Source organism: Ictidomys tridecemlineatus, chromosome 4 (genome assembly GCF_052094955.1).
Source record: "Ictidomys tridecemlineatus isolate mIctTri1 chromosome 4, mIctTri1.hap1, whole genome shotgun sequence".
NCBI lineage: Eukaryota > Metazoa > Chordata > Mammalia > Rodentia > Sciuridae > Ictidomys > Ictidomys tridecemlineatus.
The window spans coordinates 200586478-200609618 of NC_135480.1; the positions used below are offsets into that span (position 1 = coordinate 200586478).

Below are 23141 nucleotides of genomic sequence, written 5' to 3' on the forward strand. Positions count from 1 at the left end.
TTGCTACTTTCACTAATATCAATCTTTTAACGCTGCTCAACGTCAAAACACAGGATCCAGAAGGCTTTAAATATCCAGATTCTCAGATCTTTGGTGATCCCTGCATCCTGGATGTGTGTCCTCCTCTCCCACAAAGGCAGCGTGGCGGGTGCCTCTCCCCTGGAGCTTACCTGCTCGCATTCACTCTGCTCATCCTAACCTATGCTCTGTTGCTCCATCTCAAGCCAAGACATTCATGTTCAGCTTGCAACCCAGTCAATTTTTGCTCAGAATAAGAGGTAGTCATCTTTTGCCTAGAGTTTTGAGAAGTACCTGCTATTTTGAGTTGTTGCTGGGGTGACAATGGAGGTAGCGGGCAGGAGGCTGATGAATGATTCACAGCCCTACAATTCATTAAAGTTTTATCAGGCCTAAACTCCATGTTTTGTCTTTGGGGACTGACCCACAAGAGTACTGAAGCTGGTGATGGAGACAGATAAGCACATGCCTAGCTATACAGGAACACATTCATGCTGCAATGGGTGACCACAAGGTGCTGTGTGAAGAACCAGAGCAGGCCCTCTGAACAGGCAAGTCCAGGTAGAATGGTTTGGGAGAAGCACCAGCACTCTAGATAGAGGGCAGCTCCGGTGAAAAGGTAACAAAGCTCCCCATGAACATGAGGCTGGTGAGGATGTAAGAGCAGAGGACAAACCCCATGTCAGAAACCTGAATAAGGCAGACGCAAGCCATACGTCTTACAAAAGATGGAGGTAGCTGTTACCTATATGGAAAACTACAGTCAGGGTTGGGGTAGTGGCTCAGTGGTAGAGTGCTCACCTTGCATGCATGAGGCACTAGGTTCAATTCTCAGCACCATATAAAAATGAATACATTAAAAAAATAAATAAATGAAATAAAGTTTCACTGACAACTTAAAAAAAAAAAAAACAACAATGAAACTCCTCTAGTAAAAAGAAAAAGAAAACAGTAGAAAAATGGGGCAAAGATTTGAGCCAGAACTTCACAGAAGAGCATGAATGACCAACAAACTATGAAAAGATGCTCAACCTCACTAGTAATGTGGAAAAAGCAAATTAAAATCATGATGAGATCTTTCATATTCAGCAAATTGTCAGAAATTAAAGGTCTGACAATTTTACATGTTGGCAAAGAAGCAGCAAAAACTCCTACTGCTGGTAGAAATGTGTACATTATCAATAATAACTATAGAAAAAACCCAGGGCATTAGCTAATAAAGCTGAAAATGTACACATAATGGAATCCATGCTTTTTGGCCTAGAGTAACTTTTTTTTTTTTTGGTACAGGGATTTAACCCAGGGACATACTTTACATCCCTAGCCCTATTTATTTTTTTATATTTTAATTTTATTTTTGCAATTTGTTTTATAGTTGTTGATGGACAAGAATGCCTTTATTTTTTATGTGGTGCTGAGGATCAAACCTAGTGCCTCACGCGTGCTAGGCAAGTGCTCTACCACTGAGCTATAACGCCAGACCCTATTTTTTATTTTGACAGGGTCTCCCTAAGTTGCTTAGGGCCTTGCTAAGTTGCTGAGGCCCTCCTTGAACTTATGACCCTCCTGCCCCGCCCCTGGGGTCACTGGGATTATAGGCATGAACCACCATGCCCAGCCTTAAAGTAACACTTGCACAATTTGATGAATGTTTGCAACAGTATTATTTGTAGCAGTAAAGACCAGAAACACCCTAATATCTATTGTAAGTAGAATGGATAAATAAATGTTGTATGTCCATAATACACAGTTGAGAAAAGAATAAATGTTTTTTAGAAACATAATGTTGGGCACAAAAAAAACAAGTTTTTAGGGCTGGAGATGTGGCTCAGTGATAAAGCACTTGCCTAACATGGGTGAGGCCCCAAGTTCCATCCCCAGCACCTCAAATAAAAAAAATAATTAAATTAAAACCAAGTTTTAGACTACCTATAGGACGATTTATTTCACTTATACAACAAGCATAAGAAATAAGATAGTTTAGGAACAAAATATGGAAAAATTATAGAACGAAACAAGGAATGAAAAAGTTCTGAATAGAATTTACTTCTAAAGAAAAAGCAACAGAATGGCTGGAACAGTGAAAGACGAACAGGGAGCCAAAAAGACAAACATTATCATTTTTCTTAACCTTGTTACATTTTCTACTTTATTCAAATTTTACAAATACTATTTAATATACACTCAATATTGAGAAGGGCAACAAAATACAATTCCACACTCATGATTTTCATACTAAAATTGCGATTCCTGTAGACCAGCCATGCAGTTGTTCAAACCAGAAACACAGAAATTCCTAACACATCCTTTTCTCTTGCTCTCCTGTTCCCTTATCTACACCTTAGCAAATTGACCAATCTCAGTACTTCCTAAATTTGACCAGCTCTTGAGCACCAGTCTTCGTCAAAGCTACCATCAGCTCATGGTGGACAACAGTACCAGCTTTCAACCTGGAAGGCTCTTCCAGTAGACCTCCTCCTGACTGACAAAGCAATATACTCTTCTTCCTTATTTATTTATTTTTTTTTTTGGAAGCTGGGGATTGAATCCAGAGACTTGGGCATGCAAGGCAAGCACTCTACCAACTGAACTATATCCCTAGCTCCCTTCCTTATTCTTCTTCTTCCTTACTCCTTCCAGCCTTCTTCCAGGTCCTTGAGTGTGCTAAGCCTTTTATTTGTCTCAGGATTTCTGCTCTACTGTCCTCTGCTTGAAATTCTCTCCCATCATCTCTTCCCTTTCAGCCCCAGGAGCATGTCAAGTTTACTTCCTGGAGGAAACATTCTATGATTCCAAGTCCAGATCTGAGTTCTTGTTTTCCTTCAGAGCACTCACCCAAGTTAGTCATTAAATATTTGTGTGATTATTGATTACGGTCTGACTTTATAGACCAAAAAAGGCAAGGGGAGTTCGACTCATGAATCATGGTATTTCCAACAACCAGAGTAGACCCCAGAATATAGAAAGTTTCAACTAACATTTTTCAGAAAGAAAATATTAATGTAACCATCATGTGACCATGGTCTGGACTTCCGTGAGCCTCTTTCTTCTAATTATAAAAGGGATGAACAGCTTTAACTGAAAGTGAAGAGTCCCCTGAATTCCAACAGTGCTTGTCTATTACACCCTTTCTCTACTGCTCAAATGGATGCTGTACCTTTTTGTCTTTTCTATCTCCTGATTTCCTACCCATCCTTCACATTTCAGTTTCTCCAGGAAGATCTTTGTACTCCTGCCTGGAAACGTGCTCTCCCTAATGGTGTGTCTTCTGCACTTGAAACATCTAGTTCACTTATATGGAACTTATTTGTGATTCTTCTTTTCTTGTGGGTACAGGAGATTTGAGGAACAATAATATATATGTCTAGATTTTAAGTTCATTAGGGCCCTTGTATCAAAGTTGTTCATTCATGGAAGATATATTTTCTGGGTGCTTTCCATTTTGAGGTAACAAAATGCAGTAGAGTAAGCATAAATTCTGAGTAAATCTTAGACTATAGGGCTGGGGTGCAGCTCAGTAGCAGAGCATTGTCTAGAGAGGTCCTGGGTTATTTAACCTCCAGGACTGCAAAAACAGACATGGGTTAGAAGTCAACTTGATCACTGACTATGGAACTCTGAACAAGGTATGTAACCTTAGTTTCCATTTAGGTATCTCCAAATACGATAATACTCAATAGGAAGGGGTATACAGACTTCAGTGTACATAATTCTTGCTGTATTATAATATGCTGTAAGTCTCTGCCTCATTTGAAAGAAGTATTCTCAAGAGATGAGAAGAGGGTGGGGGGCTCCATCTGATAGAGGATGTTCTGTCACAGGAGAAGGCTGGGCTGTCAACGACTGAAAGAAGCTGTTGGTATGTAGAACCCAGAAGGCAGGAAAGACATTTGATTCCAATGTAAGAGACAAACATATGATACAAATTGTTCTGTACAAAATGCCAATAAGAAACATCACCGAGAAACATTATTTTATACTCAATATTATTGTTACTGTTCACCTTCATATTCTTAGAATTCAGCACAGGCCTACAGTGGGAGAATAAATGTATGTTGACCAAATGAAAAACCAAGTTGTAATGATATCAAATTGGAATAGAGTCACGTTTGTCAAAGGTAAAACTCTGGCTACATCAACCAGAGCTGGGTTTTTTTTTTTTATGCTCAAGATGCATCATGTGGTACTGTAATACATATGGTATACATTGATAATTCCTATCAGGAAAATACTGTCCTCCATTTCTGTTAAGAAACCCTTGTTCTGCTGGGTGGCCATTTTTCATCTCAATGTGGCTTGGCTAGAACATGAAGTAGAGCAATATGAACTGCATGAGAAACATGTTTTAGCAGTCATCTCAAGGACGAAATTTCTGATGGAATTTATTTTTAACCTCCAAATTCGAATCTTAGAAATTAAGGCCCACTATTCACTCACCTTTTGCAAATCAATGGAAAGCTGCTGAATGAATGCTTGGAGATCTTGTTCCTTTTGTTCCAGGGCTGTTATCTTATTTTCTGCACCTGCGTTGGAAGCTGTCACATGATCTCTTCAGTAAAAGGAAGCAGACAATGAACAAATTTGGATATTTCATGTATAAACACACTCTCCAGAGGAAAAATACAGATAGTGCCTTATATATAAGGGCTGCAAATATTATTAGCCACATGAAGGTTATCAATAGAAAAGACTTCTTGGCTCTCTCTTAAGCAAAAGCCCAAAGACAAAAAGTCCACCCAGGTTTCAGCAAGAAATCCTAATGTTTTTGCTTATTCAAAAACTTCAAAATTAAAGCATACTGAATTGCTCAGCAGGACTGGAATGATTCTAAGCCTAGGTTCATGAAGGGGACAGAGGGTTGGTAGTGAGATGGCATGGAAGGCCTGATCCTAGGCAGGAAAGAACAAGTCTAGAGGTGTTTGCCAGCCCTGAGATCAGAAAATGTTGTGATGAGCAATGGGGACAGGTGAGTGGGCTATAGATAGAGCTACACCAACACCTCTTCCCAAGGGCCCCACAGACCAAGCAAGAACCTCTGCTCTTCCAGCGCTGAGTAGCATCTCTGTAATTCTTTTAGCTTCTGCCTTAAATCCGATGACATCTGATTGGAGGTCATCAACTCTTCCTGGGTCTGACTAAGTTCTCTAGTTCGTGCCTCCAGCTCTTGCTCCATCTTTCCCAGACTTTCTTCTTTTTTTAAAAGCTGAAACAAACATATAAAAATTCACAAAGCTACTGCTAAGAAATATATTTTAAAAAACATGAGTATCCAAATTTTTATAACATTTCAGTGGGATTAAAAGAGGGCTGAGCTGATGGAATGGCATGAGCCTGCTATTCAGAGGGCTAAGGCAAGAAGATCATAAGTTGGTGGCCAGCCTCAGCAATGAGACTCTGTCTCTTATTTAAAAATAAAAGCAACACCAAAAAACAATATAATGAAACTCTGTTTAAAAATAAACAAAAACAGAAGGCTTATAAGGCTAGTACACAGAAAACAAACAAACAAAAAAAAAAACAAAGAAAAAGGAAAACATTTCAAATAGAACTTTTCCTTTCAATAAAAAAACATTCAAATGTGATCAACACTAAAAACTCCTGGAGCTGGGCACAGTGGCACATGGTCTATAATCCTAGAGGGAGAAACTGAGGCAGGAAGATTGCAAGTTCAAAACCAGCCTCAGCACCTTAGCAAGGTCCTAAGAAATGTAGCAAGACCTTACCTCGAAATAAAATAAAATTAAAATAAAAAATAAAATAAAAAATAAAATAAAATAAAAAAATAAAAAATCTGGGGATCCAGCTCATGATGAAGCACCCTGAGTTCAATCCCTGGTACCAAAAACAAACAAGCAAAAAAAAAAAAAAAAAAAAACAAAAAAAACCCAAAATCTACTAAGGTCTGTTTATCACCAATTACAGTGATGATTAATAAAATCAGAGTAAACAATCAGTGTTTCTTGTTCAGGAGTGTTATTCAGTATTGAGCTTCTTAAATAAAAGTGCATACCATGTGCTTGACTTTACTTAGTTCCTGTTGCTGGAAACCCTCTAATTCATCCATTTCATCTCTCTTTTGGAAAAGATTCAAACTCTGGTTCTTCACTTCCTGTAGCTGAGCTGTTAAAAATCTTTTTTCCTGTTTGGAAGAAGACATCAACTCAGACAATGAAAACATTAGAAATCTGTATTACACAAGTAGAATTCATAAGATAAGAAAATCTTGAGGAAATCTCATGCCAATAGATAGTAACACATGGTTAACAGGAAGCATTACAGTATATGACCAATATGACATAATTACAAATTCCTTCAGTAAAAAATAAGTTTTAAGTGATAACTGTGAATAAAGAGAACAAAAGCAACAATTACTTAAAACTGTGCTCTTAAGTCTACTTGGCAATTCCATATACATGTTTTACATGTTTATAATTATTGACACATTGAACTGGCTGAAAAACATAACTGGAGTACAACTAAAAGTCCTAAAAAATTATACAATTTAGCAAGGAAAAAAAAATTAGACTTAGCCAGTCACTGTGGTGTACACCTGTAATCCCAGAAGCTCGGGAGGCTGAGGCAGGAGGATCGCCAGCCTCAGCAATGGTGAGGGGCTAAGCAACTCTTGGTGAACTCAGGTAGATTTTATTTGGTTAAATCCTAAATGGATCTCCTTTACCATAATTTTGAAAGATAAAAACATTTCAATGAGAATTCACTTCTCATATAGTAAGGGTTTATTTTAAGAAAAGTAAATCTGCTGGATGTGGTGGCACATGCCTATAATCCTAGCAACTTGGTAGGCTGAGGCAGGAGGATTGCCAAATTCAAAGCCAACTTCAGCAATTTAGCACTAGATTGTGGAGATATAGCTAAGTGGTAAAGTGTCTGTGGGTTCAATCCACAGAATTAAAGAAAAAAATAAATAAAAAAGAAAGCTTTACCCTAACTCTTATACCTCTATATTTAAGACCATCAATAACAATGTTCTGGATTTAGGATTTAGTTTTTTATTTTTCTTTTAGTTGTTGACAGACATTTAATTAATTAATTTATTTATTTTTATGTGGTACCTCACATATGCTAGGTAAGTGCTCTACCACTGAGCCACAACCCCAGCCCTATTTTTTTTTTTCTTCTTCTAGTACTGGGGACTGAACCCAGGGGTGCTTAACCATGGAGCCATATCCTCAGCCCTGTTTTACATTTCATTTAGAGACAGGGTCTCACTGAGTTGCTCGGTCTCACTAAATTGCTGAGCCTGGCTATGAATTTGCGATCCTCCTGCCTCAGCCCCCTGAGTTGCTGGGATTACAGGCATGTACCACCACACCCAGCCTGGATTTATTTTCAAATAGAACTTGACTTTTCTGTATTTTTCCTTTCAGAAAAATGCTAAAGCATTCTGGTTGTTTAACATCAGACTTCTACAGAATGCACAAAGAAAATCCTGGCTTAATTTAGTGTTTTATGGAAAGAATGGAGCAATAATAAAACTAATTTGTTTAATAAAATTGATAGTGAATATACTTTGGAACTGAATATATCATTCTCAGAAAAAATTTTCTACCATGAAGAATAATTTAGGAGTACTCAATGATAGCAAGGAATGAATTAGGTAGCAGCATATAATTTGTGTTGAGAGCATTCGTTGTTGATTATTATAAAATTAAAATGTTTTTCCAATTGTAGGTTTGAAATTTCATGTTTATGTCTGAGAGCCGGAAACACATTACTTTAGGCATCTACACAGTGGTATATAAGTTATGACCCTAGAATATTCACTTTTCCTCATCTCTTTCTAGCTAAAAAGTTCTCTTACCTATTCCATGCTGAGCTTCGAGAAATGCTCTCATTTCCCACATTCTATCATGACACGTTCCTAATACTACCACAGGATCAATTAAGGTCTTTGCAAGAAACAGCAGACTCAATTAGCTGTTTTATTAAAACTTTGGGCTGGATAAGAAAGCCCAAAAAAGCTGGGTACAGCGGGCATGCCTATAATACCAGCGGCTCCAGAGGCTGAGACAGGAAGATCTTGAGTACAAAGCCAGCCTCAGCAAAAGCAAGGCACTAAGGAACTCAGTGAGACTCTGTCTCTAAATAAAATACAAAATAGGGCTGGGGATGTGACTCAGTGGTTAAGTGCCCCTGGGTTCAAACCTTGGTACCCCCAACCCCCCCAAAAAAATTAAAAAGAAAGCAAGCCCAAAAGAGATAACATGCTAGTACCAGCTAGGGCCAAATGGGTGAAGAGATCACAAGAGATATGTCCAAAGATCCAACTGAAGCTGTGACTTTTAGCCAAAGGATGCAAGGAGCCCACAGAAGACACAGTTGGGGAATAAACATTCTGACCACATTACTTTCCCCATGGGCTGAATCTAGTCAGAGGCCAGAGGGTACACAGAGAGGGGCGTATCAGGAAGAACAACCAAAGGCATTCTGCACAGCCAACAGGACAGACAAATTCTAGAGGAAGGCATGAACTGTTCAAATCGATGACTACTCCTACAAAGCCCTGTTCCAGGAAGTGGTATTGCAGTCAGTACTGTATAGTGACTACCAGAATAAACATTTCCAAGCCCCAGAGATGAGACCAACATGAATAAGACAAAAATTAAGATGAACTAACCTTTTCAAGCTGATCCATCTTTTCTGACCATTCCTAAAACAAAACAAAACAAAAAAGTACAGTTTCCAGGGAAGAGTATTTGAAATACTAGGATTTTCAGAAAACAAAACATAATCCTCCCCAACCTCCAAAGCAACCAACCAACCAATGGACAAAAAAAAAAAAAAAAAAGAAAAAGAAAGAAAGAACTAGGAAGAACTTGGTAATATTAAAAATGTTAACAAGTCCTGAAGAAGAAAAAAATGAACCTTATGTAAAATTCTAGAACACAAATATAAACCTGCAGATTTTTGCTAAACAGGGCACCCACACAAAGCTGTATCTGCTGTTTTCATGCAGCTTTTAGCTTAATCCTGAGAGTTTTCCCATGGGTACTGTTATTGCTTCTTGCTTCCTGGGAGTGGGCAGCTGGAACCAGCTGAGTTGGTAACTCTGCAACTGATGTTTAGAAATGAATTTACTGAAAGTGGCAGGGAGGATTATCAGCAGTACCGGATAATTATTTTTCTTCTTATATTGCCTTTACTAACATGCTTTGTACCTTCTGTTATGTGTCAAGGGAAAAGGAATGATGCCCTTTTCAATAACCATTTTAAAATGGGGGAAAATAACCAATGGTATAGAAAGCTGGATTGCCTACAATCAGAACCTACCAATTTAAATTATTTTTTTTATTTGTATATACTCGTACCATAGTTATCCACAGAGTATTGGTGATTTTTTTTTTCTGAACAGAAAATGTCCTAGGAAACAAATCTACACTTTAAGACAAACTGATTACTGTACCCATAAAATTAATTATACATTTTATTAGATCAAATATAATAAACTGACCCTTTCTAGATAAATTAGGATGATTATAAAACACTCACGTTTATCTCAATTAAAATGACATTATCTTGAGCAAAATATACTTTATAATCGTTGAAATAACCAGCAACAGTATTACATTCCTTTCTTATCATTTATCAGGCAGTTTTTAGAGAATGCTTCTGTTGAGGTTAAGAAATTCTCCTCTAAGGTGGGCAGAGTGGAAAATACCTACAATTCATCTACTCAGGAGACTGAGGCAGGAGGATCACAAGTTCAAGGCCAGTCTCAGCAACTTAATGAGACCCCATCTCAAAATAAAATAAAATAAAATAAAATAAAAAAATAAAAAGCCTGGGATGTAGCTCAGTGGTAGAGCACTTGTCTAGCATGTGTCAGCCCCTGGGTTTAGTGCCCAGTGTCTGGGGTCAAGGCTCTGAGATAGGTGTGTTGGGAGGGCAGAAACCATTGTCCTTAGGTTATAGACACACCTTTCATGTTCTCAAGTTTACAAAGCTACACAGATACAGAGGATGATTCTCTCCCATTCTGGACATGTCATGATTAAAACTATAAAGTTCAAGTTTACAAAAAACGGTCAAATGAAACCTTAAAGAACATACATATAACTTCTTTTCTCCTAGGCTATAAATATTTCCTACCAGATTTATGTCATAATTTTTGAAGTCATGTCACTAAGTGAAATCTTTCCACCAGTCTTGGGCAGGCCACATACAAAATACCTGGTCCTTTCTGGCTAATGCCAAAGCCAGTCCTTCTGCCATTTTGGCTCTGTTGGCTTGGAATGTCTCATTCTGCTCTTGAAATTTCCGCATGGAAGCTGTTAACAAAGAGGCTCTATTTGAGATATGGAAATACTTCAGAAATAGCATGACAAAAATCCCATGTAATTACTTTACAAATGTCACCAGACAAAAAAAGGCCAAGGTCATATATGTGAGGCTGGGAAACCCTGCTCCAACTCAACTCCCAGAAGAACCTTTGGCCTTGGAAACAGACCAGGGTTCTGTTTGCTTGTTTGGTCCCTTGTTGTTTTGTTTTCTGTAATAGCAAAGTGCACACACTTAGGAAGATGTCAAAAGGTGACTTTTTAAGTGGTACAACGACAAAACACTTTCTGTAAGTTGCCAGAAAACAACAATGCTATTGCTAAAAGACAGCTGCTACTCCTTCATCAGAACCAGAAACAAAACCAAAAAGAAACTATTTTATTTATCTTAAAAAAATTTTTTAGTATATATAGTATCAACAAAGACTCAACTCTCTACTTCTATTTGCATTTTTTGCATTATTTCCCAAAGGAAAATACAGGACTTAGAATACATTAAAGAAAGTGTACATTCAACTTTTGAGGTGTGATGACAGAGCTCTCCCTATTGCCCAACACAGCAGTAATGAAGCTATGGTTAGAACCCAAAGGCCAGGACTAGATTTTACTAAAAACTAAGGCCAGCCTATAAATGGCTCAACTGCATAGGGACAAACTGACGCACAGATGACCCCTTCATAAGCAGCATGCCCAAAAAGCAATGTAAATACAAGTTCACATTTAATAATATCAGATAAATGTCATATCAACCTGATTCAGAAGTACATTACTTATAAAATAAAGATATGAGTTCTGATGAAGGACAAATTTAAGAATATACTGTTTTATTTCAAAAACTAGCCCTAAAAAGATTGAGAAAAGCAGGAAATGAATACGTACAATCCTGGTGCTTTTCTAATGCAATTTCAAGCTTCTCTTTTATCTTCTGCAAGTTTCGGACCTGTTCAGCATAGTCTTGGGTGAGGAGGGTGACGCACATACCAGGAATGGACAAACATCAGGAAAGGAAGTTAATTAAACAAAAAAATGAATGAAAATGATGATGATTTTCTCAACCTGAAAACCAGTCCTGTTAAGGAAAGCTAGGCGGATAGCCTCCCATTAACAATGAACAACACAGGCGAACAGGTATAGTACAAACTGCCCACAGTATAAACAGTGAATGCCAACAGGTAGATTCGTTTAGCTTTGATAGTGAACAAGAATTAGTCTGGGCCTAGTCATAAGAAATACCCTGCTATGAAAACCACATTATTATCCCATTACTTAGTTTCAAGTCTCAATGTTCACTTCTCCTTTTGGCCTTAGCATAGGACAGATCAAGGGAACTCACTTAAAGCTCACTTGTCACCCACATAACTCAGAACAGTGGTTTGGGCAACAGCAAGCACCCTGGCATGGTACTGTCTCTATAGTGAAGGTACTTAATTCTATAGACAAGTATCCAGGAACTATGTTCCCTATGCCATACCAAAGGTGAAAATCAGAATTAATTATCTGGGTAGCCAAGGATGACAGCATAGTATTGTGAAAAAGTAGATATAAGTTCAAATCACAATTCAAACCCCCCTTGGCTGGGGACCTTAGGCATAGTATTGATCCTAAGTATTAGTTTCTTTAAGTACTAAATAATAATATTAATTGTACCTACTTCAAAGAATGCATTAGATAATAAAGTATTTAATATGCCTTAAAGCTTGGCCACCAGTGCTCAATAAAAGGTAGGTATTACTGTACTGTTATATTCACACTAAGCCTGTAGGACAATATCCATGACATTAAGTGGACTCAATAAATCTCAGCTCTCTTCCCTGTTCCATTACTAACATAGGTTAAGCCTGTTCTTTAGGGAAGGTACATATTACTTTATCACTATCTTCTCAACATTAAACACATACTGGTTACTTCACCTCTGTTGCTGATATCATTTCTGAGCAGGAGTAACAGGAGAGTACCAAGAGAGTTTCAAGCAGACTGTAATTAAGAGCATGGACTATAGCATCAAGAAAGTCTGAATCTGGACTTCAGCTCTATCACTAAATGCTTGTGTGACCTTGACTCTAAGTTTAATAAGGCTACACTGAAAACAAAATGATTAAGATGCTATGAATCTTTGATAGCTATAAAATGTAAGGATCTTACATAAAATTTGGTGAATTTTGGCCTTCTACTTTCACTCCAATAAAATGGGCATAAGGTCAAGGGACAAAAAGAGACACAAAAGCCATGGACCACTTTACAAGATGAAGCTGTCAAACTATATCCACGGGCAGAGACTACAATGAGAGCTCACAATTCTATCACAAACATGCCCTGTGCAGGCAAAGGATATATGGGAGCTATGTAAATTGTAAACTGCACATGAAGACACAATGAGCATTACAGCTTCTATAGAAGCAGGAGTTGAAGTTAGAAATTCCATTGAAAATTGGCCTGAAAACCCAGAACAATACTTACACAGGTGATATGAGCTAAAGCAATGGGCAACCTAGCACCGACCCTCTCTAGAACTGATGAATCCAACATTTGTTTGGTCATTCCATATAAACATTATCCTCCGCCCCTCTCTACCTGAGAGTAAGCTATGCTAATGGTGGAAGATGGTCAAATCTATTCTGTGTGTGCTTTAATACCTTTTATGTCCATGGCTAGAAACCTCAGGAGCAGAAAAATAAGTTTGAAAAAAAAAATAGATGTTCAAATTTAGTTTTGAATTGACACTATTCAGTACACTAAAAAAATAAGAAAGAGGATTATTCCTTTCTGACTAAGAAGATGAATATTATGTCAAAATAACTATAAAGTTTATCCTATAGGCTATTTTATAGGGAGAAAGAGTCAGACAAGATAAGTTTCCTGTTGTTCATATTTATGACTTCTTACACATACCAGAAAGTCTGGCCTCTAACTTCCGGATCTGCTCATTTCTTCTCAAAAGTTGGGATGAAAGATCTTCTCTGGAGCTGCTTCCATCAGAAGCCTGTTGGACAGGCAGACAGAAGGAGAGATCATATTCATATGTGTTTTTTTCACTAGTATGAAATGCAACAATTCTTCTTTTTTTGTTTGTTTGTGGTGCTGGGGATCAAACCCATAGCTTCACACATGCTAGGTAAGCACTCCAATACTGATTCACATTCTCAGCAATAACAATTCTTATTTTAGGTTTGGTTGCACTTTAATTATGATTGCCAAAAAATTTCACATAAGTGGCCCCAGCTTCTCTAGCTATAAAGTGAAGGCAACACTACCTGCCTCTGTAACATGAAGGTGAGATGAGATACAGTAAGTCATGCATGTGCATGCTACTGGAATAAATGGCAGCAAATAAACCCACTGCAACCATATTACACCAAGAACAATACAAAAAAAACCCATCACTTTAGAGCTGGGGGTGTAAGCTCAGCGGTAGAGTACTTGCCTAGCAATCTTGAAGTTTTGATTTCTAGTACCACAAAAAACAAACAAAAACAAAAACAATAAATCACTTCAATTTTCCAAGGATTAAACTCCTGGGAAAAGAAGGGAGGGTTCTTCAACAAGGGATCAAAGTCTCGTCTCTGACTAAGAGTCTACGTTGATATTAATAAAGCTTTAGTATTGGGGCTGGGATGTGGCTCAAGCGGTAGCGCGCTCGCCTAGCATGCGTGCGGCCCGGGTTCGATCCTCAGCAGCACCACATACCAACAAAGATGTTGTGTCCGCCGAGAATTAAGAAAAAATAAATAAATGTTAAAATTCTCTCTCTCTCTCTGTCCCCCTCTCTCACTCTCTCTTTAAAAAAAAAAAAAAAAAAAAAAAAAAAAAAAAGCTTTAGTATTCTCAGGTATAAAACAAGAGGATGTCATCTAAGGCTCTAAAATCCATCAAAGACTTTAGCATATATCATTCAATATACCAATATATTAATTAAACATCTATTCTCCCCCAAACCCAGATGACGACAATAATGTCGATGATGACGATGACCTGCAGTGTTAGGGATTCACCTGGGGACTAGTGTATGCTAAGCAAATGCTCCACTACTGAGCTATTATGCCAGGACCCAGATTAGTCTAAAACTTAAAGTATTATGGTTACTTTGGGCATTATGTGTTATTGCTAATAAATAACTGACTTTAAGCCAGGCACGGTGGTGCATGCCTATAATCCCAGTGGCTTAGGAGGCTGAGGCAGGAAGATAGTGAGTTCATGGCCAGCCTCAACAACTTAGTGAGACCCTGTCTCAAATAAAATATGAAAAAGAGCTGGGGATGTTGTTTGGTGGTTAAGCACTCTGGGTTCAATTCCTGGTACCAAAAAATAAGTAAATAAAAACAAAAAATTTTTACTAGCTGGGCACTGTGGTGCAGGCATGTAATCCCAATGATACAGGAGGTTGAGGCATGAGGATCCCAAGTTTGAGGACAGCCTCAGAACTTAGTGAGGCCTTAGGCAATTTAGTGAAACCCTCACCTCAAAATAAAAAAGGAGGCTGGGGTTGTGGCCGGCGATAGAGTGCTTGCCAAGCACATGTGAGACCCTCAGTTTGATCCTCAGCATGGCATTAAAAATAAATAAAATATTGTGTCCAACTACAATTAAAATATAAATATTTTTAAAAAATTAAAAAGGGCTAGAGGTATAGCTCAGTGATGACTCTGGATTCAACCCTTAGCATACCCACCCCCCCAAATCTTTTTACTTTTTTTTTTTAAATATCTTTAGTTTTTATTTATTTATTTATTTTATGTGGCACTGAGGATCAAACCCAGGGCCTCACCCATGCAAGGCAAGTGCTCTACCACTGAGTCACCACCCCTGACCTTGTTTTACTTTTTAAAATACCTTTATTTTATTTATTTCTTTTTTATGTGGTGCTGAGGATCAAACCTAGGGCTTCGCATATGCTAGGCAAGCGCTCTACCACTGAGCCACAACCCTAGCCCCCTCTTTTTACTTTTTAAAAAATGTTTTTATTAGGGCTGGGGTTGTGGCTCAGTGGTATCGCACTCGTCTGGCATGTGTGAGGCACTGGGTTTGATCCTCAGTACCACATAAAAATAAATAAATACAAAAATAAATAAAAATATTGTGCCCATCTACAACATAAAAAATTTTAAAATGATTTTATTAGTATATTATAGTTTTACATAATATTGGGGTTCATAACCATACATACATTGAATATAATTTGCTACATTTTAGTCCCCAATATTTCCCCTTTCCCTCTTTCTTCCCTGTTCCTCTTCCTTTACTGGTCTTCCTTCTACTTATTTATAGTTCTTTTTAAAATTACTGTTTAATAGAGATATATAAAGGTGAAATTCATTGTGGTATATTCATATATTATATAACACAGTTTGGTCAATTTCATTCTGCAGTTCCTCCATTTCCCATCCCTCCCCCTCAATCTCCTTCTCTACTTCACTGATCTCTCTCTTATTTTCATAAAAACAAAACACACTTTCCCCACTTACTTTGGTCTAACTTTTTCATATGAGAGAAAACATTTGACCCCTTGAGTTTCCGAGTCTGGCTTATTTCACTTAGCATGACATTTTCCAGTTCCATCCATCTACCAGCAAATGCCATTATGTGATTAAAACTCCATTTTAGGGGGAAAAACCCCTATTTCATTGTGTATCTATGCCACATTTTCTTTATGCATTCATCTGAGCTGGTTCCATAATTTGGCTATTGTGAATTGTGCTGCTATAAACACTGATGTGCCTGTATCTCTATGTTATACTCATTTTAGTTCTTTTGGATAAATACTGAGGAGTGGGGTGCCTGGGTCATATGATGGTTGTTTTCCTAGTCTTTTTTACTTCTTATTACTAGTCTTGTTACTTTTTATTATAAAAGTTTTAAAAAGAAAGAAAAGCTGGGAGAATGGTTTATTTTAACAATGATCCATGTTTTCTCATATTCTTATTTCCTGAACTACTTAAAAAAACAGGCATTATGACATTTCATCCTAAATACACTGATAAATATTTCTAAAAAATGAGGACCTTTTCTTGATAGCCATAATACTGCTACCATACTTAATAAACTTACAATAATACTCAGTCTTTAATCACATTTCTCATTTTATCCCCAAAATATTCTAAAAGATGGTTAAACAATTCACAATTCACTTTAAATATTTATTTATCAGTCACTTGCTCATCTACTATTTACTGAGCGTGAGTACTGAAGACTGGTAAGCAGAATCTCTAGAGTCAAAAGAGCAGGGTTAAAGTCCCTGCTTTACCACTTAATGCTGGAAGAACTCCAGCTAATTACTCAACTTCCTTATGTGTTCCATTCCTGTAAACTATTGTTTATGGGGTACATCTTTCCTGCAGAATGCTTGCAGGCATTCTGTAAACTATAATAACAAATATGGTCTACCTCTCTGAGCTGAGAGAGGATTAAATAAACTAACACTTGACAAATTTGTGAAACAGAGCATGGCATATAGTCAGTTTTACGTGTGTCACCTGATACTAGTGTCTTGGTCTGTTCAGGCTGCTATAAGAAAATACTATAGGGCTGGGGATGTGGCTCAAGCGGTAGCGCGCTTGCCTGGCATGCATGCAGCCCGGGTTCGATCCTCAACACCACATACAAACAAAGATGTTGTGTCTGCCGAAAACTAAAAAAATAAATATTAAAAAATTCTCTCTCTAAAAAAAAAAAGAAAATACTATAAAGTGGTCACTGTATAAGCCAAAGAAATTTACTGCTCATAGTTTTAGACTCTGAGAAGTCCAAGGTAAAGGTTCTGGCAGGTTCAGAGTCTGGGTAGCGCCCACTTTCTGGTTCATAGATAGCACCATGTAGCTACGTTCTCACATGGTGGAAGGGGACAGGCAGCACTCTGTGCCCTCTTTTATAAGAGCACTTATAAAAGTGCTCTTATAAAAATTAACAACCTAATCATCTTCTAATTAACAATCTAATCATCTCTCAAAAGCCTCACCACTTGGTACCATCCCATTGTTAACTATGGAGGGACATAAACATTTAAACAATAAAATTAGCAATGTAAGAAATTATTGATTATTAATGCTAGTGAGACTTACTAGGCCTCAGCATCATGCCAAGCATTAGGAACTGTGGTGAGAAAGGCCCTCCCTAAGACAGCAGCAGTAGCAACTGTGAAATACTTACCAAGAACGGGATACTATACTAAGCGCTTTATACACTATGAAAAAAAAAAAAAAAGTTAACAAGACCTGAGACTGCTATCATTAAAAATATCTTCTTGTAAAGTTGGCCCATTGAGGCAACTGAGGACTTGTACTTTGGTAACATTCCCATAATTCCTGATAAGAGTGAATGATTGTGTTCAAACTATTTGTGCATAAACACAGTTTATGCCAAACACCTTTCCTTCTGGAGTCTTGGATTTTGGTACATGTTAGGGAGATGTCTACACCATCAGCATCTAGTAAAAACCCTGGACAGTAGGTCTCTAATGAGCTTCCCTACCAGCCATTTTACCTCATTGTCATAAGTCACTGCTCGGGGAATTAAGCATATTCTCTGTACTTCACAGCAGTTGGAACTGTGCTTGGCCCCCAGCTCTTCCCCATGCACCTTCACCCTCTGCTGATTGTGCTTTCCATCCTTTCACTGCAAGAAACTACACCATTGAGTTCTGTGAGTCCTTCTAATGAATAATGGAACTTGGGGTGATTGTGGAACCCCTGACATAATACTTTAATAAAGACAGATACAGGTATTATCCCCCAACTTTTTTTTTTTTTTTTTTTTTTGTGGTATCAGGGATTGAAGTCAGGGGCACTCTCTACCATCAAGCTACATCCCCAGCTCCTTTTTGAAAATTTTATTTTGAGACAGGGCCTTGCCAAATCGCTGAAGCTGGCCTTAAACTTTTGATTCTCCTGCTTCAACCTCCCAAGTCACTGGGACCTATCTCCATTTTACAGATGTGGAAAGTACAGTATAGAAAAATGAAGTAATTTGTCCACAATCACACAATGATGATATAGTAGAGAACCACATTCAGGTCTGACTCTACATCTGATCTGAGTTCCTAAGAGCTTCATTTTATTGCCTCTCATGAAGCTCCCAGTTTTAGCAGCAGAGACCTACAACCAAATTGTTACTACTAATGTAGTATAACAGGTACTTCCACAGAGATAAGCAGAAGGTGAGGCACCAGACTCATCTAGAAGGGTGAGGGGTCGGGATAAGAGAGGGCAGGGTTGAGGAGGCCTCCATGAGTAACATGTGAGCTAAGTCTTGAAGGCTGCAGAATCTGTCAGAGGAATCCAAGAGTAAAAGGGGAGATAGAAGACTTTCCAGAAGGAGTGAACAGTATAGGCAAACACTGGTAGGCAGAAAGTAATGCGAGCCATTCCAGGAAGCTCAATAGATTCAGTATGGCTCCAGCATGGGGTGTAAGAAAGCTGAGCGAGATTAACTGGGTTGGGTTAGCTGTGAAAAAACATGGCAGTTTATCATTTTTTAAATATGTTTATTTTCTAGTTATAGGTGGACACAATATCTTTATTTTATTTTTATGTGGTGCTGAGAATCGAACCCAGTGCTTCAGGCATGCTAGGCGAGCGCTCTACCTCTGAGCCACAACTCCAGTCCTGGCAGTTTATCATTTAAAGACAATAATTGATACCATCTGAAATCAGATACCATATGGAATAATGATAACGAATTGGTACTTCATCCTGAAAATAAGGAAGCCACCAAGTTTTAAGCATCAAGAGATGAACAGATCAGCTTTTAGAGAGATCATTTTGGGAGCTATTGGAGACTGACATGTTTCCCCAAGAAAGAAAATCATCCTGAAATAAAGTAGACTTGCAGAGGCATAGAGAGGTTAAATTTGAGAGATATTTGGGAAATGGAAAACAAAATATTTGACTGATTAGATATCAAGAAGTGAAAGGAGAAAAGAGTCTAAAAAGCATTTAGGGCCTCCTGGTGGTGAGTTGGTAGGATGGAGATGGAATTATCAAATTCAATTGTTCATTCAGAATGTCAGATACCATATGGAAGGCATCTGTTTGGAGAAATAAATGCAGTTGGATATAAAGGTCTGGATACAGGGAGTGAGGATGACATTATATATGTAGTTAAGTTCAAAAAGGTTACTCAAAAAGTCTCAAAGCAAAGTATTCCTTGCATTCAGGTCAGTTTCTATGTCTGGAACACATTCTAGATGAGAGATTTGATTTAGTATGTCAGAATGAGGGGAAAGCAGGTCCTTCTGCTGTGAACTCAGCATTTAAACCACATTTTTCAGAGAGGTGGAGAGGTAACACAGGGGTAGAAGAATCTGCTTAGCATGTGCAAGGTCCTGAGTTCAATCCCCAACACTGTAAAACAAACCAACAAAATCTATATCATTTAGCCTGGTGATCAAATTTTCACTTATATTTAATGTTAAATACAGGGGTGAATAACATTCTTATCATTTAATCTTATTGCTCTACTGCAATAACCTAATAGCTTCTCTCATGCAATCTGACCAGGGATTCAGGCAGCGGAAGAACGAAGGAAGAGTCATCTGACTATAGAAACAACACAAATGTCTACCACTGGGAGAAGATAGAAATAAACTGTGGCCTTTTCAAATGCAATAATCTTATAAAATAAATAGCAGTAAAAACAAATGAACCACAGCTTCAAGCCACACAGATGAATTTTGGAAACATGTTGAGCTAAATGAAAAGTAAGTCCAAGAAGACTATGGTATACCATCTTTAAAAAGTTCAAAAATAAGCAGTATTAAATAATAAACTATAGGTCATGGTGGTGGATGCCTGAAATTCCAGTGATTTGGGAGGCTGAGACAAGAGGATCACAAGTTTGAGATAAGCCTCGACAACTTAGCAACACTGTCTTAAAAAAATAAAAAGGAGGGGCTAGGGATATAGCTCAGTAATAGAGCACTCCTGGGTTCAGTCCCCAGGACCACACAAACACAAAATTGTTTATGAATACATATGTATCTGTTACAATATATTAATTAGTATGGGAATTAAAAACAAAATGTAGTGGTTATGGGAAATGGGGAGTAGCATGTAAACACTGATAATGTTCTATTTCTTTGGATGGGTGACAGATTTACTTGCTTCATACATCATATACACATTATGCTTTATCTTTTCTTTATGGTGCTAGGGATCCAACCTGCTTTATGCTTTATATGTACACTGTATACATCCTTTTATATATATATCAAGCATTAAAATACTTTTTAAAAAAATATTTTATTCGTTGTTGATGGTCCTTTATTTATTTTTATGTAGTGCTGAGAATCGAACCCAGTGCCTCACACATGCTAGGCAAGCGCTCTACCACTGAGCCACAACCCCAGCCCCTATAAAATCCTTTTTAAAGTCATATAACTTACAAGGATCCTGTCAAATGTCAAACATAACATTTTGATCTTCAGCATATTTCTCTAATATAGCAACATCCTCATTTTTAAAAATCTTATTAAACCAAAGGTACTTTACAAACAACATGACATACTATATTCATAAGTGCCATCTTTCCATAAATATTCCCAAAAAATAGTGCACTCAGGCATAATTTGCAGGCCTCGTTAAAGCAACAATGACAAAGTATATATATACCTGCATAGAATACAGGCTCAGACATTTTGACAGACCGAATGTAAAAGAAGATGCACAAACTATACAGATAGAAAAGCAGTACAAAAGGACAATGTACAGAATATGGAAAGGGATTCACTGAAAAATAAGAAAAAAGAAAGCTACCTTAATATCAACAAACCAACACTAATAAAAAGGTATCTTAAGTATAGAACCAGATATATAATCAGGTTTTTAAACAGCTATAAACTACAAAATAGATGAATCATGCAATAAAAAAATACATGTTGGAAGGATTCAGTGCAACATTATTTTTAAACTGTTTTGAAGCCAGGCATGGGGGTGTATGCTTATAATAGCAACAACTCAGGAGGCTGAGGCAGGAGGATTGGAAGTTTTTGAGACCAGCCTCAACAACTTAAGGAGACCCTGAGCAACTTAGTAAGACTTTGTCTTGAAATAAAAATAAAAGTAAAAAGGACTAGGGATGTAGCTCAGTGGTAAAGCGCCCCTTTAATGAGTTAAATCCCCAGTACCAAAAAAAAAAAAAAAAAAGATACTGCACCAAATATTCAAAGCTAGAGAAGATACTTACAAAGTCATCTCCTGAGTCAGCTCCCATAGAGGCTACTGATTCCTTGCTCACTGACCGTGGGATCCTTGTAGCACCTCCTGGCCTCTGAGTGACAGCAGTCTCTTCTGCAATTTTCTTCTTTAGTTTTGCAAACATTTTTGCTATGTGGCTATCCTGCACAGATGACCAGTTTTTGAACTACCACAATAGTTTTCAATAACCAGGATTCAGACAAAGGTGCCTAAAAAGTTTCAGACATCCAAACTAGCTGCATTCCAACTTAAATGTGGGTCAAAGGCATATGGCAACACAGTATCTACAAATCAGATGAAAGAGATATCTATAAGTCAAACATAGGAAAGATTTCACATTTGAGCTATGTTAAGCTTCAGGTTTAAAAATTAAGTTTAAAAACTTAAATGTATACTTAGTAGAACACAATTACTAAACATTTAAAAATCACTCAGGTGCTTGACATACTGATAAGGAAATCCAGTTTCAAAGAGGTGAAGGAACCTGCCAAAGGCTGACAGGGCTGGTATTTGAACACAGAACCTGACTTACAAACCTCAACCTTTCTAACCCTTTTTTTTAAAAATTATACCATGTTGGCAGTGGCCTATGACACAGTAAAATTTGACAGGTTAACATCACAAAATCATAAATTAATGATTTTGAATCCTTGTCTCAATAAGTGTAATCAGTGGTGAGTGCTTTTTCCCCTTTTGAAGTTGATGGCACAAACATGTAACTCAATATGAGGAAATTCTAGGTAATATTAGGTAATATTCTAATGTTTCAGGATGGTTTGCAATCAGCTGTTTCCAGAAAAAAAATCATAACCTAGAAAAAAAATCAGGCAAGCCAGAAAACCACATATCAGGTATCTGATAGCCTTTAACTATTCCTGGAAATACTATTTCTTTAAGTATGATAAAATTACCTCAAATCTTAATTCCCACTCCCCACCCCTGCCCAGGGTATCTAACCCAGGGGCACTTTACCACTGAGTTTCATCTCCAGTTCTTTTTATTTTTTATTTTGAGACAGGGTCTCATTAAATTGATGAGGCTGGCCTGGAACTTGAAATAATCCCTTCTCAGTCTTCTGGGCCGCAGGGTTATAGGCATGCACTCCCAAACCCCACACAATCTCTTTTCTTTTTCAGTGTACCTGACACCATATTTAACAAGAGATACAAAAAATATCCTCCAATGGTGTATAAAATATTAACATTCAGGTTTCGGCCTTAACTTTCCATGTTTTTTGGAAGATATTTAAACTCTGCTCTAAGATCTTCAAAAGACTTCTTACCACTTCAGATCATCAAGTCTGTAAAAAGTATTAAGAACTGTGTAATGTTTTGAACGACCAACAATAAAAAAAAAAATCCTCAAAAACTTCACCTTAAATGTCTGTAAATCACTTACTCACCTGGCTTATCTACGAGATTTAAAACAGCCTGGAGGTCGATGCATTCTGTCCTGCATGAAGACAAACCTAAAGTGGGCTGGATATTCCAAATAGAAGACCAAAATGGTGGGTGGAGATGAGGATGGGAAGAGAAATGGAGAAGAGAGGAAGGGAAGATTAAGTGGGGGAAGAAAACTTGTCACTACCTCAACACTCAGTTGACTGCCATCCCTCACCTCTGTCCCTATGAATTGTGATTTG

General features: G+C 37.6%; 1 protein-coding gene across 22 annotated transcripts in view; it reads right to left on the reverse strand.

Annotated features, from left to right (window-relative positions):
- Golga1 (golgin A1) overlaps nucleotides 1-23141 on the reverse strand; it is a 57291-nt gene that overhangs the window by 33351 nt on the left and 799 nt on the right. For 7 of the 22 annotated variants that reach the window (XM_078048190.1, XM_040286315.2, XM_021723534.3 and 4 more), the window contains 9 exons: nucleotides 22902-22977; nucleotides 21489-21783; nucleotides 13206-13296; nucleotides 11196-11270; nucleotides 10210-10307; nucleotides 8657-8689; nucleotides 6029-6157; nucleotides 5052-5221; nucleotides 4456-4567 (listed from right to left, as the gene is read on the reverse strand). In XM_078048190.1, coding sequence (XP_077904316.1) covers nucleotides 4456-4567; nucleotides 5052-5221; nucleotides 6029-6157; nucleotides 8657-8689; nucleotides 10210-10307; nucleotides 11196-11270; nucleotides 13206-13296; nucleotides 21489-21623 — 843 coding nt within the window. In that variant the 5' untranslated portion in view covers nucleotides 21624-21783; nucleotides 22902-22977. Of the gene's footprint in view, nucleotides 1-4455; nucleotides 4568-5051; nucleotides 5222-6028; nucleotides 6158-8656; nucleotides 8690-10209; nucleotides 10308-11195; nucleotides 11271-13205; nucleotides 13297-17456; nucleotides 17491-21488; nucleotides 21784-22901; nucleotides 22978-23141 lie in introns of those variants that run through there. The other 15 variants (XM_013356749.4, XM_040286313.2, XM_078048191.1 and 12 more) reach the window with 8 other exon arrangements.